At 42.1% G+C, this 18,340-nt stretch overlaps 1 protein-coding gene across 6 annotated transcripts in view; it reads right to left on the bottom strand.

Moving 5' to 3' along the window:
* Nucleotides 1-18,340, bottom strand: part of SMG6 (SMG6 nonsense mediated mRNA decay factor) — a 228,349-nt gene that overhangs the window by 34,301 nt on the left and 175,708 nt on the right. Inside the window, exon 14 of one of the 6 annotated variants that reach the window (XM_027624852.1) lies at nucleotides 4,909-5,006. The exons of the other annotated variants lie outside the window; for them this stretch is intronic. Coding sequence (XP_027480653.1) covers nucleotides 4,941-5,006 — 66 coding nt within the window. The 3' untranslated portion in view covers nucleotides 4,909-4,940. Of the gene's footprint in view, nucleotides 1-4,908; nucleotides 5,007-18,340 lie in introns of those variants that run through there. 6 annotated transcript variants of the gene reach the window in all.

Genomic DNA, 18,340 nt, shown 5'->3' with positions numbered 1-18,340 from the left:
ATTTGCATCCTAAATTTGTCACCTGAGAATGCATTCCTTCTCAAATTCATGACATCCATAAATTTGATGTTGATTTGTTTATGCTTCTCAGTATTTTTCTCCCATTAATCTGTCCTGTTTTCTCTCCTAAGTAAGATTCTTGAGGGTAGGCACTGTTATTTGTATAAACACACAAACACACACCTAAGTATGTGTATATTTAAAGAAAAATCTATCTGCAGCATCTGACATGCACTGGGTCCATGGACAACACGGATGACATGATTGTGGAGGGGAGCCAGCCACACTGTACAGTATGTGAATCATGCTCCTTGTGTTGTGCAACAAAGACACTCTGGACAGACTCAAAGATGCTACCTTCTGCTTTGGGTGGTGCTCCCCATGGAGGTGTGGGCTCAGTAAGGGACAGGTGCTCTCTTTTGACAGGCTGCCTACAGAGTTTTGGGTTTGAAATAAGATACCACAACAAGCCAAACTCTGGGCACGTTTTGACTTGTCTTAACTGGAGGCTCTTGCCCCAGGGCAACGCATAGCACACCTCAGCAAGAGGTAAGACATGTTCTTCAAAGCACCAATATCATGCTCTGAGAAAAAACTGCAGCCATATCTCGAGACTCCCCATGGCATATTAAAAATATGGCACACAGAAACTCTCTTGAGATTAGGGCTGAGGTAGAAAGGCCACATTAAGTCTTATTTTCAGGTTCTATATCTAGAGACCTGAATCTTATGTGTGGCCCATGCTTCACAGCTGGATATAAGACAACCTTGGCTAACTAAAGTTAACTAACTAAAGTCCATCCACAGTTTGAGATAAGGTATAAGTAAGGTAAATGTCTGGGACACAGAAGAAATTCAAGAAATAATCGTTCCCTTTTCTAAGCCTCTAAACACTAAAAAGCATTTTTTAAAAAATTAGAGAGAGCACTAGAGAGAGACAGCAAGCATGAGTGGGGTCAGAGGAAGAGGGAGAAGCAGGCTCCATGCTGAGCAGGGAGCCCCATGTGGGGCTCAATCCCAGGACCCCAGGATCATAACCCGAGCTGAAGGCAGGCACTCAACTGACTGAGCCACCCAGGTGCCCCAACAGTAAAAAGCATTTTAAAAAACCACCTGCATTGGAATCACATACTGAGCTTGTTAAAAATGCAGACTCCTGGATTCACTTTGGACTAAATAAGTGTTGCTAGGGCTAGGGCCTTGGAATGTGCACTCTAAGCAAGTGTTCCAGGTACTTATGAACAATGAAGCTTGAGAATCAAGTCCTTTAAAGGCTGGAAGACTAGGTGAAGGTAGTCACAATTTTAGTCCATTCTTCATAATGCAACAAAAAAATCCCATGTTACGTTTTCCATGGCACTTTTAGGGTCTGGCTATCCTCAGTACCCTATGAAGCAGTTACTATTACATTTAGGTAATGATAATAGATAAGAGGAAACAAACTTGAGTAAATTTAGTGAGATCTGAAGCCAGATGCAAGGACTTCTTAGCCTAGTATTCATGCCACCTCACTGAGCCACTTCTTGGGAGAGCTTTCTGTCACAGGGCTTTAGGCATAACAACAGAACCTGCTGTGTGCTTCACTCCTCCTTACCAGCGAGAGCTAACACTTAGTGAATGGCTGCTACATGCCGGGCACTGTGCCAAATACTTGACATGCACCAACTCATCTCATCCCCACAGCTTTACGTAGTAGGTGCTGTCATTATCTCAATTTTACAGATGAGGAAATTAAGGCACAGAGAAGTAACTTGCTCAAGGTCATACAGCTAGTAAATGCAGCAGCTGGAATGTGCTTCTGCTCTTTTTTAAATTAAGTTTTTAACTTTAATTCCATTATAGTTAACACACAGTGCTATATTAGTTTCAGGTGTACAATACAGTAATCCAACAATACTATATATTATTCAGTGCTCATCATGGTAAGTGTCCTCTTTAATCCCCATCACCTATTTCCCCCATCCCTCCATCCATGTGCCTCTGCTCTTAATCAGTGTTGCACTGCCCATAGCTCTCAATGAATCCAGAGCATTTACCTGTGCTTCAGGCAGAGACTCCCACAGCCCCCACAAGGGGAAAGGTCTGATTTAGTACAGAAGTTCAAACCGGGCAGTCTCCTGTTGCTTAGGGCCTGAAGACTGACCTCCTTTGGGCGTGGTACTCTTTCCCGCAGGCGGCTGACGTGCCACAGGTGGGGGGAGAGCAGGGTCTAGGAGAGCATGCTTTCCTAACTCATGTGATCTTGAGCAAGTTACTGAACCTTGTTTGTAAAATGCAGATGATTCTGAAGGTCTCTTTCCATCCTTAAAGGTTTCTATGATTCTGGGCAGTCATCTTGGAAAGGAGGAGAGGAAAGACAGTTCTGCCACTGACCTTGATACTGCAGTTCAGCTCTTGTCACAGGGGACAGTGCCAAGAGCGGGGCTTGGCCTTCTGAGAAGGGCTAAAGATTCAGAATCTGAACTAAAGTGAGAGGCTAGAGACAATTCATGATGGAAAAAGGTGGTATCAGTTCTTCTCATCTGATAAGCCACTCAGGAGGACTTGGAGGGTTTTATGGAATCATTAGCACAGAGCTCCCCTCTGGCCACAGAGCAGAGGAAGAAACAGCAGACCAGTTTATAAAGCTCCAGAGCGGAAAATTTCTGTTGGTGTCCAAACTAAGTTTTTGGCTTTCTGTAAAGTTTGGAAAGACTTATACTGATGTTTTAATCACCTGTTTAGTGTTCTGAAGACTCCTGTCAGCGGCCTTACTGAGCGTGCTCCAGCAGGCAGTGGGGAGCTGCTGGCTCACACACCGTGATCTTTTTGTGAGCCATTTCTTTCCCATGGCCATCTCCGACAGCCTGGAGCTCCCTCCAGGCCACTTGGAGGGACTGAGCCAAAACTGTATGCCTGCCCCATAGGAGGCTGAGGGCAAGCTTTCTGGCTAACTTCTCACCAGATTCAAAGACAAGAAGGGCCCCTTAAAAAAAGCCAAGGGGCAAAGAGGTGAGGAGTGGTCTCTGGAGATCAGAATACAAACTCAGGGCAGGGCACATTCTAGAAACAAAAACTCATGAGTGTGCAAGAAGCGCATTAAGGAGGTTCAGGATAGCAGTATGTAGAACAAGTCAGCATTTTACTTCCTCTGCAGTTTTCACTGGTCACAGCTTCTCAGTGGCTGAAATATCCCATTTTACTGGGAAAGCTGTGGTGGAGATGAAGTGGTAACTGCTGGTTGCCAGGCATTATGTTATTTCATTTGACTATCATAGTAATCCTTTGAGACAGAAAGAGGAAGAGGAAACTGAAGCTCAAATTTGTCTAACTCCAAAGTCTGTGCTCATTATACTTTTTAGCCTCCAAGGAAGGCAATGCTACTTTTGGAGAAAGGGACTTACTTCAAGTTCTTTTCATACCCCTCCCCCACCCCCACTCAGCAGCAGCCCAAAGGCCCAACCCCAGGACAAAATACACAGTTCTGAGGAATTTGTATTCAGGTAAACACAAACCAAATGGATGCCTGGCTAAGTATGGGCAAGAACAAAGATACTGAATTTTTTTTAAAAAGATTTATTTATTTATTTGAGAGAGAGAGTGAGTGAGAGAGAGCACAAGCAGGGGGAGCAGCAGAGGCAGAGGGAGAAGCAGACTCCCCGCTACGCAGAGAGCCTGATGTGGGGCTTGACTCCAGGACCCTGGGATCATGAGCTGAAGGCAGATGCTTAACTGACTGCGCCACCCAGGCGCCCCAACATACTGAAATTTAAAATTTCTCAGAGTATCTGTCCTAAAAGGAGTTCTAACATTCAGATTAATTTCATTTCTCTGGACACAGTATGGGCAAGACCTTAGCTGATCAGTTGATGAACTGAATGAATATGCGAAACTCGTCACTGCTGGATGCCAAGACCTATGTATGAGTGTCCCCAGAAAGTTCTCTGCAGTACAGTCTTGAACTCTGGATGTACTATAAAGAGGAAAGTTCACCAGGGAGCATGGGGATGAGAAAAAGGAAATCAAAGTTACCCCCGTCTTCCTGGCACCCTAAAGGCTCCCCAAATCCGTTAATCTGAGAAACTTCTACTGTGCGAGCAACAGGGTGTGTTGTTCATCTGGCAACTCTTGATCTTGGAGCAAGATACGAAGGCAGAGAAGGGAAAGAACAATTGTTCAGTTCTCGGTAGAAAGATCAGGCTTAGGGAGGAGATGCTGATTCCTGACTGAGGTCTCAGGGAGTACTTCCCTGTCACAGAATTTTGTCTTTCCTTGTCTCTTTCCAGAGGAAGCTTCCTTAACTGTCTGCTCTCTGTGGCTGAGAGGGAACTTCCCTTTGTCTAGCTAGACCACTCCACACATGCCATTGTTCTCTGCCCCATTACATGGCTTTTAGTAGAGGAAGGGAAGGGGTCTCTCAAGGGAACTCTGCTTACTGAGGAAAAAGAGACTCCTAGAGTGGCAAATGGCACAGATTGCCCTTCCTCAGTGACCTCAGAGGAACCTACTTACAAAGGGTACAGTCAGAGAGGGGAGTGAGAAGGAAGGGAAAGAGAGGAAGACCATGATCAGAGAGACTTTAAGTCCCACAGGAATAACTGTGAGGACGAGGAAAAGGCCGTCTTGTCATGAGGGCAAAATTAACCAGACCCATCTGATTATGACAGAGGGAAGGAGAGTGCTGGGATAATGAATGGGGGCAGAAGCTTACAGACCACAGCATGCATGAGGGGATGTAGGAGAAAAGTGTTCCAAAGCTGATGACAAGGCAGACAGGAAACTTACATGTCCTTGCTGACAGGAAAGAAATAGTGAAATTCTGGGTCTCCTCTCATCTGCAGGATTTCTAATAGGCGTCTGAAGTTCACCCTCTTCCCAAGGATGTGCTGACAGCTGGGAATACTGCCCTCCAGGTCAGGCAGGGCAGGGGTCTAGACCTCTCCAGGAGTTCACAAAGAGATTCAGCAAGGACTCAAACCACGATCCAAAACACAAATGGGACTGCCATTTCCTGTTGGGTTTCCATGCTGTAAAAAAGTTGGGGAGAAATGCCAACTACAAAGTGCTCTGTCTTCTGTGGAAAATGGAGTATGCAATGTATCCGGCTCCAGGTTCTGACTTGTAAATCTAAGTGAGAACTAGTTGCTAGCTTCTAGAGGATTATACTGTTAAAGAGATACTCCACCACCCAACCTGCCAGCTTTTCTGCTCGCTGTCCACGGACTTCTAGGGAGCTGATGACAAAGCTGTCTTGGACCTCCATAGGGAGGGCAGCCTTGGGCTTTGGCAGCTCCTTCAGGACCTCAGTTCACTGTCCTGTGTTCTTAAACAGCTCTGATGGAACAAGCCATCTGTGAGGGTTATTTAGCTTGGAACTGGAAGAGGGTGAGGATGTGGAAAAAATAAACTGAGCAGCCAAAGGATGGGGCCAGAGAGAGAGAAAGGCAGGTGGCATGTTCGTGAGACTCTGTGCCAGGACTGAGAGCAGGGTGGGATTGCAGAAAGGAATGGTGCCGGAAGGCGGCCAGCATGGGCAGCGCTGGAATGCCCAGGACAGCATTTTACTTCCAAAGTGTTTTTGCTGTTCTCTGAAGGGCTCCCAAACCCTCACTTGAGGGTTTCCATTATAGGAGAATCCTGGGATAATGTAACTGTTAAGAATACCTGCCTTGCCTTCGGAAAAACTACCTGAATCCTAGGCTTAGGAGGTAAATCTGACAGGTTTTCTGCATCCAAAGCCACAGGATAATGGTGACAGCTGAAGGGCAGAAAATGGAGCCACTGTAGGGTTCGGAGGGAATCTTTACTCTGAATTAGAGAAAACAGCAACAGCAACCGCAAGGTGATCTGCAAGGGATATGGGAATCTGGTGTGGGACTGAATTGTGACTCATTATTCATGTGGAGTCTGCTTAACTGCCCCTCCACTCACTATGAAGAACATATAAATTGAGGGAGACTTTTATTTTTAAAATCTAGGCATTTTCACTTACGTTATCTCATTTAATCCTTAATGAGATATTATGAAGGGACGGACTACTGTCACCCCCATTTTACAGAGAGTAAACTCAAGCCCAGACAAAATAAATAACTTCTATGGAAATTTCTTACAACCAAAACAGAACATAATGAAGACTATGACTTTCATCTAATTCAGGGAGCTTTATTTTTCTACAGGTCATTCTGGCAAAAATCCTTAGAATTGATGGTATCTCATCTGATCCATTTCTGATCACCAAGCCTATGTAGTATATCTTCACGGGATTTGCAAAATAATCCAAAAAGCTGCTGTCAGAATACATTTCTGTTTTTTTATTAAATATTTCCAAGTCACTGGACTAAGAACAGGCTTGAAGATAGCAAGCCAGTAACTATGAATGCTGCTTACGCTATTTCTAAAGCACACATAGAAAGACATGCAGACAGTCAGAGACTACAGCTGACCCTTGAACAGCTCGGGTCTGAACTGCACGGGTCCACTTGTACGCAGATTTTTTTCGATAAATACAGTACAGTGCTGTAAATGTATTTTCCATTCCTTATGATTTCCTTAACATTTTTTCCCTTCAGCTTACTTTATTTAAAAAGTACAGTATATAATACATATAACATACAAAATATGTATTAATCAACTCTTTATGTTATTGGTAAGGCTTCCGGTCAAAAGTGGCTATTTGTAGTTAAGTTTTGGGGGAGCCAAGAATTTTAGGCATATTTCCAACTGCGCAGGGGGATCAGCACCCTCAAGCCCCATGGTATTCAAGGGTCAACTGTACTTTGAAGTATAGTTTCAGTGCTTCATACTGGTAAGACAGACAAAATTTCTGTACCAGCCTATACTAGAGAAGCCCCCACACAGCCTGAACTTTTTTAAAATTAAACTAAAGCCACTCTTGCTGCTGATAAAGTAGAAAAGAAGTTCAATAACAGTATCTTCTAGGGGTGCGTGGGTGGCTCAGTCAGTTAGTGTTTGCCTTCGGTTCAGGTCATGATCCCAGCATCCTGGGATGAAGCCCCAAGTTGGGCTCCCTGCTCGGCAGGGAGTCTTGTTTCTCTCTCTCCCTCTGCCCCTCCCCCTGCTTGTGCTTGTTCTTTCTCTCTGTCAAGTAAATAAAATCTTTAGAAAAAAAAAGAAAAAGAGGGGCGCCTGGGTGGCTCAGTCGTTAAGCATCTGCCTTCGGTTCAGGTCATGGTCCCAGGGTCCTGGGATCGAGCCCTGCATTGGGTTCCCTGCTCGGCGGGAAGCCTGCTCCTCCCTCTCCCACTCCTCCTGCTTATGTTCCCTCTCTCGCTGTGTCTCTCTGTGTCAAATAAATAAATAAAATCTTAAAAAAAAAAAAAAAGAGCATCTTCTAGGAGGCACTGAAGATATGGTGGCACCTCGGCTTCTAGTATCAGGCCAAACTGAAGTTGCTTAGTAATGTGTACTTTAAACACATGGCACATGGCAAATACAAACAAACAGTACAAAATGCTGAATTTTAAAAAACGAAATCTTCTGATTTCTAGACCCTCTGTTCCCCAGCCCTGTTGCCAATTTCCGGGGTGTGCTTCGGAGATATTTATGCATACACTGCCATATATGATTAACTGTGGGCTCTCCCTATACCTTTTATAAATATATTTATATCAATGATGATATAGTTTGCCATTTTTTTAAACTTAACAGCATTTTTAGAGATCATCAACATCATTTGTGAAACAAATTTCGTATCAAATGCTAAAGATCAGGGGCACCTGGGTGGCTCAGTTGGTTAAGCAACTGCCTTCGGCTCAGGTCATGATCCTGGAGTCCTGGGATAGAGTCCCGCATCGGGGCTCCCTGCTCAGCGGGGAGTCTGCGTCTCCCTCTGACCCTCCCCCCTCTCATGCTCTCTCTATCTCATTCTCTCTCTCAAATAAATAAATAAAATCTTTAAAAAAAATGCTAAAGATCATCAACAATAAAGTTCTGGAACACATCCAGAAAACCGAATGAGTTTATTGCAACAGAGTTTTTCTGTTGGGAGGACTGAAAAACCTAGAAAAGGAAGCAAAACAAAGCAGATTGGAGAAAAATCCTGTTTGTTACTCAAATCCATCAGGCCTGGGAGTGGTCAGCAACAAGAGACCCCTCCACCAGACCTGGTCTCAAATGACACAAAGGTTGGGCAGATGAGGCTGCATTTACATATCACGAAAGAATAGGAGAGGCATATACATGTGCTCCAGTCTGCGTGCTGCCCAGAAAGGGCGCTATTTCTGAAGCACACACATAGGAAGACATGCAAACAATCACAAACTACAGTTGACTCTTAACTATACAGGTCCATGTATATGCAGATTTTTTTCAATAAATACGGTATACAGTACTATAAAATGCATTTTCTCTTAACATTTTCTTAACAGTATTTTCTCTAGCTTACTTTTACCACAGTAATCAACGTCAGGACGGTCTTCAACAAATGTGAAGGCCAGGAAAACTAACATTTTTTACTGTGAAAGTTAAAACGTGTTAATTCCATCTTTAAGTGTAACCCAGATGTTATGGCAAGAGGTACCTTGTACATCCGAAGGCTCAGGCACTGCTTGCAAGTACTAGTCTCGCTGTGAGGGACAATATGCAGCTACCACTGAACAGAAAGTAAGACAGTTGAGGTGTTTCAGGCTGATTTCACAGTCTGAGGTTTTACTGTGTAAAGGTACCCTCTACTAAGTTTTTTGCTCCCTAGACTATACTTCTAAAAATATTTTAAGGTATTCCACTGAATTCATTCAATAAATAACAGGCACCTGCTATGTGTGGCAGGCCTTATTCAAGGTGTAAGGAATAGAGGAGTGGATAAAACAATGTTCCTGCTGTCACGGAGCCTCATGTTCTTGTGAGACTCAGAAACAAATAAGCAAATAAACACAGGACAAGTAGTGAGAAGTCCTATGAAAACAATAAGTAGGGTAAGAGGGACAGAGAGTAACAGGGTGGCGAGGGTACTGCTATTTTATAAAAGATGAACAGGGAAAGGCTCCCGGAAAAAGTGCCATTACAGCAGACGTGAAGTGGTGAGCCACAAAGCAGAGACAGCCTTAGAAGGGCTTGCTAGACACACGGGGTAAAGAAAGGAGAACAGGCTCTTCTAGCCCGGCCGCATGAGAGAAGCCTTTGAGAATTTATGCAACTTGCACGCCCTCCATGCAGTTTCTGGATAATTTCCATCACAGATGAGAGTTTTATGTTGAATTTTAAGCTGACCACAAATATTTAACTTCCCTGGACCACAAATGCAGTATCTTCTCTGTGGTTTAGCTGGCACCAAGCACATATTTTTGACTCTCTATATGTCTGCCTGTTATTTAAATTTCTTATAGAAGTGCCAAGGTCTTTAGTTGTGATTTACCCTCTCCCACTCTGTATTAGTGGGTCTGAACCCTAATCAGGACTAATTCTTGGAGAAAGAAGGTATCTTTACAGTTGAAGTATAGGGTCTTCCTAAATTTCCTATTACCACTTTCTTCTTCAAAAAATATCACTGGAGGGTCAGTTCTGATTCTTGTATTTGAATTACAATGTAAAAATTTAAAAACTTCTGTGCCTTTTTTTCACCATAGAGCATAAAACAAATAAAACTTAGTAAATCTACATACTTTTGCTACATTAAAAAGCAAAACAAATAAACAAAAAAAGCCAGGTGTAATGAGCCCCAAGCCTCTAGATGTGTGTTATTTACATACCAATTCCTGAGAATTATAACCAGCACTAGAGTTACAGCAAATATAGGAAATAGTCCTTGCTCCCCAGCTGCGTCTTCATGAGCTGGCTTGGGCAAGGGCTCTCTCCACAAGTACACAAAATTCTGGCTTAGCCCTAATGCCAAGGCTGGTGTCTCCTACCCAGCTGGCAAAAGATCCACATGGAACTCTTATCAAATAAAGGCACACAGGCAGATCGTCTGAAACTCCTGAGTTTCAAAACAACCATTCCCACCCCATTCTGGATTTCTGACATTGCCTTCATCTTTCTCAGTGTAGCCTACTGAACCTTTGTGCTCCTCATATTCAGGCTAGGGGCGTGGGGGATATACCAAGCTGCAGAGCTGAGACCAACACAGAAAGACTTAGGGGACATCTTCATCAATCATTGGACTGCTTCTTCCTGAGTTTTACAGGAGAGGAGTACAGCTACTTGTTATGAAGTATTAAGACACATATAAATCCATGCAAGTATATTTTAAGAACAATGCTCACCTTAATAAAATGAACATGACTTTCAAAATATTCAACTTGGAAGGCCAGAAACTCATTAAAAAAAAAAACAAAACTAGCCCTGGTTTCTAATTAGAATGGCTTTAAGTGCATGTTTCTAACTATATTGTCCATCCTTCCAGTTTTCCACTGAAATGCATATATCAGACCTAGGCAACCACATACCAGAAACTATGAGGAATTTTCTGCAAGACAAACTGCAGATGGGACTGGAATGAGGAAAAGCGTAACTGATGTTCAATCCTCTGCCTGTTTGGTAAGTACACAGATGAGACCTTAGCAGCAGGGCCCCCCTAATGCCCTGATCTTGGAGCAACTAGGACAAGCGCCACGGTGGGCCACAGGACTCTCAGAAGGGCACAACTGGATCCTGCCAGGGTATCAGAAGAAACTTAGCACTTGCTGGCTTATAATTGGTGTGGGTGGCCACATGAGGCAGAGAAAAGACAAAGCTGAGGTTGGCTTCTAAAAGAAGCAATGACCCAAAACAAAAACCTAAGTGGAGAAAACTGGTCTACTACAAAAAACAAGGATTTAGCTCTTTGCTGTAACTACTTCTAGCTCTGGTTTCCTTTCTCCTTTAGCAGAGTTTGACATCAGCAACTGCTTCTCTTTTCCTTTTATCTGCACCTGAAAATCTTTTATTTATTTTTTAAAGATTTTATTTTTTATTTGAGAGAGAGTGAGAGCTAGAGAGAGAGAGTGCGAGCACACACAGAGGGAGAGGGAGAGAGAAAAGCAGACTCCCCGCTGAGCAAGGAGCCCGATGAGGGACTCAATCCCAGGATCTCGGGATCACGACTTGAGCTGAAGGCAGACGTTTAACCAACTGAGCCACCAAGGCACCCCAGCACCTGAAAATCTTTTAAAAAGATTTAGTTATTTATTTGAGAGAGAGAGAAAGAGAAAGAGAGCATGAACAGGGGAGGGGGCAGAGGAAGAAGGAGAAAATATGGAGCAGACTCCCTGATGAGTGTGAAGCCCAATGAGGGGTTCGATCTTACGACCCTGAGATCATGACATAAGCCAGAATCAAGAGCTGGATGCTCAACTGACTGAGCCACCCAGGTGCCTGCTCTTGAACCTGAAAATCTTAACAGAGACCCATCAAAGTTTGCAATATGAACAAATAGAGACTGCCCCAATAAGTATGAAAAAAAAAATCACCAAACATATGAAAAGGTATAGTTGGGGGTGCCTGGCTGGCTCCACTGGTGGAGCATATGACTCTTAATCCTGGGGTTTGTGAGTTCAAGCCCCACGTTGGGTGTAGAGATTACTTAAAAAAAAAGGTATTACAAGTGAACAGAAGGATACAAATCTAAGGAGTAAGTAAGTACCTCTCTAGGAGAGTCACTGAAAATTTTGGAAACTTTTAAAATTAATACTAATTAAGATTTTTAAAAAAATATTTTATTTATTTATTTGACAGAGAGAGACACAGCAAGAGAGGGAACACAACCAGGGGGAGTGGGAGAGGGAGAAGCAGTCTTCCTGCTGAGCAGGGAGCCCGATGCGGGCCTCGATCCCAGGACTCTGAGATCATGACCTGAACCGAACGAAGGCAGATGCTTAACAACTGAGCCATCCAGGCGCCCCAGTACTAATTAAGATTTAATAGTAATTGCACAAGGACAGATAAAAAGACCACTGGGACAGAACAGAAAGTGAGAAAAAGACCCAAATATATACCATCACCCAACTTATGATAAGACACCACTGCAGTTCAATGGGGAAAATGGAACTTCCAATAAATGGTGCTGGAGCAACTGGATATCTGGAAAAAAATTCACCTTGCCTCTACCTCATGCCTTAAAAATATGAGATGGACTACAGACCTAAATGTGAAAGGTGAAATAACTTCTAAAAGAAAATACAGAATATATTCATGATCTTGGAATAGGCAAACATTTCTTTTTTTTTTTTTTTTGAAAGACAAGAGTGCATGCACTCTCTTTCAAAAGGGGATGCTTAACTGACAGACACCCAGGTGCCCCTTGAGTAGGCAAACATTGCTTAAATAGGACACAAAAAGCACTAACCATAAAAGAAAAAAAAAATGACTTCATTGAAATTAAGAACTTGTTTTCATCAAAAGACACCAAGAGTAAAAATGTGAGCCACAGACTGAGAGAAGATATTTTCAATATATACATCCAACATAGATCTTAATATTCAGACTAAAAAAATAATTCTGCAAATCAGTAAGAAAAAAGACAAACCACCCCAGGGAAAAAAAAGTCAGGAATAGGCACTCCATAGAAGAAGATATCCAAATGGCCTACAGCAGAAGAAAAGGTACTTAACATTATTATTCATGAGGAAAATGCAAATTAAAATTGCAATGAGATACTTCTTCACACCCACCAGAATGGGTAAAATGATAACCAAAATCAAAGTCAAGTGTTACGAAAAAATGCTCCACATTACTTGGCATCAGGGAAATACAAATCGAAACCACAATGAGATACTACCTCACACCAGTCAGAATGGCTAAAATTAACAAGACAGGAAACAATAAATGTTGGTGAGGATGCGGAGAAAGGGGAACCCTCTTACACTGTTGTTCAGAATGCAAGCTGGTACAGCCACTCTGGAAAACAGTATGGAGGTATCTCAAGAAGTTAAAAAATAGAGCTACCCTATAACCCAGCAATTGCACTATTAGGTATTTACTCCAAAGATACAAATGCAGTGATCTGAAGGGGCACTTGCACCCCAGTGTTTATAGCAGCAATGTCCACAATAGCCAAACAGTAGAAAGAGCCCAGATGTCCATCAACAGAGGAATGGATAAAGAAGATGTGGTACATACACACAATGGAATATTACTCAGCCATCAGAAAGGATGAAATCTTTTTTTTTTTTAAAGATTTTATTCATTCATTCATGAGAGACACAGAGAGAGAGGCAGAGGGAGAAGGAGGCTCCCCACTAAGCAGGGAGCCTGACCTGGGGCTCAATCCCAGGACCCTGGGATCATGACCTGAGCCGAAGGCAGACACTTAACCATCTGAGCCACCCAGGCACCCAGAAAGGATGAAATCTTACTATTTACTTCACATGGATGGAACTGGAGGGTATTATGCTGAGCAAAATACGTCAATCGGAGAAAGACAATTATCATATGGTTTCACTCATATGTGGAATATAAGAAACAGCACAGAGGATCATAGGGGAAGGGAGGGAAAACTGAATGGGAAGTAATCAGAGAGGGAGAAAAACCATGAGAGACTCCTAACTACAGGAAACAAACTGAGGGTTGTGGAGGGGAGGTGGGTAGGGGGATGGGGTAATTGACTGATGGGAACTAAGGAGGGCACATGATGTGATGAGCACTGGATGTTATATGCAACTGATGGATTGCTGAACACTACATCTGAAACTAATGATATATATGTTGGCTAATTAAATTTAACCAAACCAAACCAAACCAAGTATTGCCAAGATGCCAAAACTCTCATACACTGTAGATGGTCATGCAGATTGGTATAACCATGACGGAAATCTGTTTGGCAGTATCTATTGAAGTAACATACACCTACCTTATGACCTAACAATCCCATTCCTAGGTTCATATCAAGGAGAAATAAGAGCATAAGTCTACCAAAAGACCATAAAAATGTTCATGGTAGCTTTAGTCATAATAGCCAAGACTGGTAAAATAAACACATTTTCATCAATAGTAGAATAAACAAATTGTGGTGTATTCATACAAAAAAATACTACACAGCAATCATGAAGAATGAACTACTTACATGCAGCAACAGGGATGAATCTCATAGGCTGTGTTGAACAAAAGAAGCCAGACACACAGGGTATGTACTATATGAGTCCGTTTATATACAGTTCAAAAACAGGCAAAACGAACTGATAGTGAGGTGAGAATAATGGTTACCTGTGTGAGGGAGAGTATAAGTAAGGGGGGGCATAAAGGAAACTACTGGGATGCCAGAAATACTCTGTATCTTTTTTCCCCCAAAGATCTATTTATTTGAGAGAGAGGGAGAGAGAGAGTATTAGTGGGAGGGGCAGAGGGAGAGGCAGAGAGAGAACCTCAAGCCGACTCCATGCTGAGTGTGGAGCTTGATGTGGGGCTTGATCTCATCATCCTGAGATCATGACCTGAGCCAAAACCAAGAGTCGGATGCTTAACTGACTGTGCCACCCAGACGTCCCACAGAAATATTCTGTATCTTGATCTGGGTGGCAGTTAGCATGAATACAAGCACACATAAAAATGTATTGAGCTTAAACTTAAGAGTAGTGTACATTACTTTATGAAAGTTAAAGCTCAGTAAAAAAGGTAAAAAAAACACACATACTAAATTGTATTTCAAATTAAATTAGGCAGTTAAATGAGAAAATGATTAGGAAAGACTACACGTAAGGCAGTCAGTAGCAGTTAAGAATAACAGAAAACCAAAAACAGTGAAACAGAACACTTGCTTGAGTTTCTTCTACAACACAATTAAAAACAGAGATGAAAATTAAGTAAAGAAATGTGGAGACAGATCCCTAATCTTTAGTTTTTAATTTTAAAAAAATATTTATTTATTTTAGAAGACAGAGAGAGCACATGAGTGGGAGGGGCAGAGGGAGAGTGAGAATCTCAAGCGGACTCTGCGCTGAGCGCAGAGCCTGATGCAGGCTCTATCCCAGGACCCATGAGACCATGACCTGAGCTGAAACCAAGAGTCGATGCTCAACCGACTGAGCCACACAGGCACTCCAGATCCCTAATCTTTATTTTTTTTTTTAAAGATTTTATTTATTTATTTGAGAGAGAGAATGAGAGAGAGAGAGAGAGAGAGAGAGAGAGAGAGAGAGAGAGAGCACAAGAGGGGGGAGGGTCAGAGGAAGAAGCAGACTCCCTGCTAAGCAGGGAGCCCGATGTGGGACTCGATCCTGGGACTCCAGGATCATGACCTGAGCCGAAGGCAGTCGCTTAACCAACTGAGCCACCCAGGTGGCCCCAGATCCCTAATCTTTAAAAAGATACTTCAGAGGGGTGCCTGGGTGACTCAGCTGGTTAAGCAACTGCTTTTGGCTCAGGTCATGATCCTGGAGTCCCGGGATCGCGTCCCACATCAGGCTCCCTGCTCGGCGGGGAGTCTGCTTCTCCCTCTGCCCCTCCCCTTCTCATGTGCTCTCTCTCTCCCATTCTCTCTCTCAAATAAATAAATAAAATCTTTAAAAAAAAATAAAAGATACTTCAGAGAGATCAAGACAGACAGGAGAAGAGCAATGATTTCAAAAAATGAGAAACAAAAGGATTAAAAAAGAGAGAGAAACTCTCCTGAAAGATTTAAAGCCTGAACATTGAGTGCATGTTAAAAAACTTAGTAAGAGGGGTGCCTGGGTGGCTCAGTCGTTAAGCGACTGCCTTTGGCTCAGGTCATGATCCCTGGGTCTTGGGATCGAGCCCCGCATTGGGCTCCCTGCTCCGCGGGAAGCCTGCTTCTCCCTCTCCCACTTCCCCTGCTTGTGTTTCCTCTCTTGCTGTGTGTCTCTCTCTGTCAAAATAAAATAAAACCTTAAAAAAAAAAAAATAAAAAAATAAAAAACTTAGTAAGAGACCAACACCTTCATTAGTGATGGCAAAAAAAGTGTTTTGTTTTTTGTTTTAAGGAATCTGGGGCTTCATTTGTGTTCAGTGGGAAAGAGTGCCATGATCAATTAGTAATGCCTGTCTTTGGCACAGAATGAAAGGACACCTATCAGACATTTGCGAGATGTATCTTGGTTCAGTCTTTAATTTCCAAGGATAATGAGGGAAAAAATAATCCTATACACATTAACCACCCCCCCCACCAAATCCAACTGGCTTCAGACTTTTCTGCCCGAACACTAGTTAGCCATGTGTGGAGAAGAGCAAAAGAAAAAACATTCTCAGATAAACTAAGACTTAGAAAGATAATAAAACATTTTTCTTTCGAAAAAAATACTACTTAAATATGTATCCCAGTAAAACAAGATACTAGTAAAAACTCAAGAACACTGTTTAAAAAGAAATCAAGAATATCTTCAACAAATAGCATTAAATGGCATTTAAAAAAGGGACTTGGGAAGGATTTGAGATTCTGCCCTGGATCGGCATCTTGGCCATGTGCTTGGTCACCCCAGCACAGCCAGTGTGCACACCCCAGGTTCACTAATGAGCAAGGAAAAAAGGGCTGCCCATTATCCATATCAGTGGAATTTGATGGGAAGAGATAGGTGCAGTCTCTGAAGTTAATCATTACTATGTGTCAAAGGGTTTGGAGAAAATTATTGATTAAGGAAGCATTTTCTTGACTGATGAAAAATAACTCGGTTATGTTCATCTAATTCTTCTAGAAGGTTATGCAGTGTATTAATGTAGTGCATAATAAAAACAACAAAAAAGTAAAACAAGGGAGGAGGGGAAACTATTATACATTAAAAGGACCTTGATATCATATCAATCAAAAACAAAGTATGGAGCTTGCTTATCAGATCTGAATTCTAATGAAGCCATTGTGAAATGGCATTAAAAAAATTTAATTCTGGCATAGTTAACATAGAGTGTTATATTAACTTCAGGTGTATAATATAGTGATTTAACAATTCTCTATATTTCTCAGTGCTCATCGTGATAAATGTACTCTTAATCCCCATCGCCTATTTCACCCATGCCCTCACCCACCTTCCTTCTGGTAACCACCAGTTTGTTCTCTATAGTTAATAGTCTGGTTTTTTTTATTTGTCTCATTTTCTTTGCTTTTTCTGTTTTTTAAATTCCACATGGGTGAAATCATATGGTATTTGTCTTTCTCTGACTTATATCACTTATCCTCTAGATTGATCCATGTTGCTGTAAACGGTAAAATTTCATTCTTTTTTATGGCTGAGAAATATTCCATTGTATGTGTGTGTGTGTATGCATACACACACATACTACCTCTTCTTTATCTATCCATTCATCTATCAATGGACACTGGGCTGCTTCCATAATTTGGCTACTGTAAATAATGCTGCCATAAACACAGGGGTGCACATATCTTTTTGAATTAGTGTTTTCATATTTTTTTTAAAGATTTTATTTATTTATTTGACAGAGAGAGACACAGTGAGAGCTGGAACACAAGCAGGGGGAGTGGGAGAGGGAGAAGCAGGCTTCCCGCAGAGGAAGGAGCCCGATGTGGGGCTCGATCCCAGGACCCTGGGATCATGACCTGAGCCGAAGGCAGACGCTTAACGACTGAGCCACCCAGGTGCCCCTAGTGTTTTCATATTCTTTGGGTAAATACCCAGGAGTAGAATTACTGGATCCTGTGGTAGTTCTATTTTTTAATTTTTTGAGGGGCTTCCATATTGTTTTCCAGAGTGGTTGCACCAGTTTGCATTCCTACCAACAGTGCATGAGGGTTCCTTTTTTTCCACATCCTCACCAAAACTTGCTGTTTCTTATGTTTTTGATTCTAGCCAGCAAAATGGCATTTTTGAGATAATCTGGAGAATTTGAAAATGGACTATATGATATTTACAAATTATTCACTTTGATATGTATAATAATGTTATGAGGTCATGTTAGGGAAAAAAGCTTTACAAGTTAGTGACATCTACTGAAGTATTTTCAATATGATGAATGGGGTTTGATTTAAAACCTCCAAGAATAAAAATCTGGCAGGGGGACAAGGAAAATGATTGAAAAAAAGATTGGCAAAATGTTGACACCTGCTCAAGCTACATGGTGATTCATTATACTATTCTCTTTACTTCTCTTGTATGTTTGAAAAGGCCTGGGTGGCTCAGTTGTTAAGCGTCTGCCTTCGGCTCAGGTCATGATCTCAGGGTCCTGGGATCGAGCCCCGCATCGGGCTCCCTCCTCGGCAGAAGCCTGATTCTCCCTCTCCCACTCCCCCTGCTTGTGTTCCTTCTCTCGCTGTCTTTCTCTGTCAAATAAATAAAACCTTTACCAGAAAAAAAAAAAAAATTCAACAACAAAAAAAAACCGAAGAGCAAAAGTAGATACATTGTTTTTTTTTGTTTGTTTGTTTTAATTTTTTATTGTTATGTTAATCACCATATATTACATCATTTGTTTTGGTTTTTTAAATTTTTTATTGTTATGTTAAGATACATTGTTTTAAAAAACAAAT

Source organism: Zalophus californianus, chromosome 16 (assembly GCF_009762305.2).
Source record: "Zalophus californianus isolate mZalCal1 chromosome 16, mZalCal1.pri.v2, whole genome shotgun sequence".
Classification (NCBI taxonomy): Eukaryota; Metazoa; Chordata; class Mammalia; order Carnivora; family Otariidae; genus Zalophus; species Zalophus californianus.
Note: the sequence above shows the minus strand (reverse complement) of the source record. Positions and strands in the feature narration are given on the sequence as shown.